This window comes from Numida meleagris, chromosome 25, assembly GCF_002078875.1.
Source record: "Numida meleagris isolate 19003 breed g44 Domestic line chromosome 25, NumMel1.0, whole genome shotgun sequence".
In the NCBI taxonomy this organism is placed as follows: Eukaryota; Metazoa; Chordata; class Aves; order Galliformes; family Numididae; genus Numida; species Numida meleagris.
The window spans coordinates 1,351,200-1,352,293 of record NC_034433.1 but is presented as its reverse complement, the minus strand read 5'-3'; the positions used below and the strand labels follow the sequence as shown (position 1 = coordinate 1,352,293).

Sequence of the window (1,094 nt, the reverse complement as noted above, 5' to 3'; positions counted from 1 at the left end):
CACCGCTGTCCCCGCAGCTACCTGAACCAGCTGGACCGCATCACGGCCCCCGGGTACCTCCCCAACGAGCAGGACGTGCTGCGCTCCCGCGTGAAGACCACCGGCATCATCGAGACCAAGTTCTCCGTCAAGGACCTCAACTTCAGGTGGGGGGAGATGTCCCCGTGGTGCCCGGACCGGCCCAGGGCTGGCGGATGTCACCCTCCCACCCGGGGCCACCAGCCTGGAGCTGCCCCCTGCGCTGACATGGGGTGGGGATGGGGGGGGGGGGGCAGAGGTGTCAGCGCCTGTCCCTGTGTCCCCCCCCCCCCCCTTCAGGATGTTCGATGTCGGGGGGCAGAGATCGGAGCGCAAGAAATGGATCCACTGCTTCGAGGGGGTGACGTGCATCATCTTCTGCGGGGCGCTGAGCGCCTACGACATGGTGCTGGTGGAGGACGACGAAGTGGTGCGTGGGGATGGGGGACGGGGGACACGGGACCAGGGCCCCCCCCGGCTGGGATAGCCCGGTTCCTCCCCCACGGGGAAGGGATCTGCGTGCACACAGCGGGCGGGGGGGGGGGGGGGGGGGGGGCAGCTGGAGAGGAGCAGAGCAGAGGGGCCCTGGAGCACGGAGAGGCATCCAGCAGAGCCCCGTGCACCGGGGCTGTGACCGAGCTGCTGCTCCTGCAGCGTGTATGGGCCCAACGGCACCGGGACCCAACGGCACCAGGACCCGGGGCTGAGATGCGGGGAGCAGAGACACGGCAGCCCCACGATGCCGTGCTCCGTGGCAGCGCCGCTCCCCTTGAAGCCTTCGGGCACAGCCCGGCACGGGGTCGTGCCGCAGGATGGGGCCCACGCACGCGCCCCGCTCGTGGGCAGAGCTGCCAGCACTGGGGACCGCGGCTGCCCCCCCAAGCCCTGCAGCCACGGGCCCCGTCCTCTTCTTGCCTGCAGAACCGCATGCACGAATCCCTGCACCTCTTCAACAGTATATGCAACCACAAGTTCTTCGCCGCCACCTCCATCATCCTCTTCCTCAACAAGAAGGACCTCTTCGAGGAGAAGATCAAGAAGGTGCACCTCAGCATCTGCTTCCCCGAGTACGACGG

At 68.6% G+C, this 1,094-nt stretch overlaps 1 protein-coding gene across 1 annotated transcript; it reads left to right on the top strand.

The window, feature by feature from the left end:
* On the top strand, positions 7-1,092 carry GNAT2 (G protein subunit alpha transducin 2; the record flags this gene model as incomplete). Its single annotated transcript, XM_021377550.1, has 3 exons — positions 7-146; positions 319-448; positions 940-1,092. Coding segments are annotated over 3 exons (423 nt in total), but the record flags the coding sequence as incomplete, so codon positions are not given.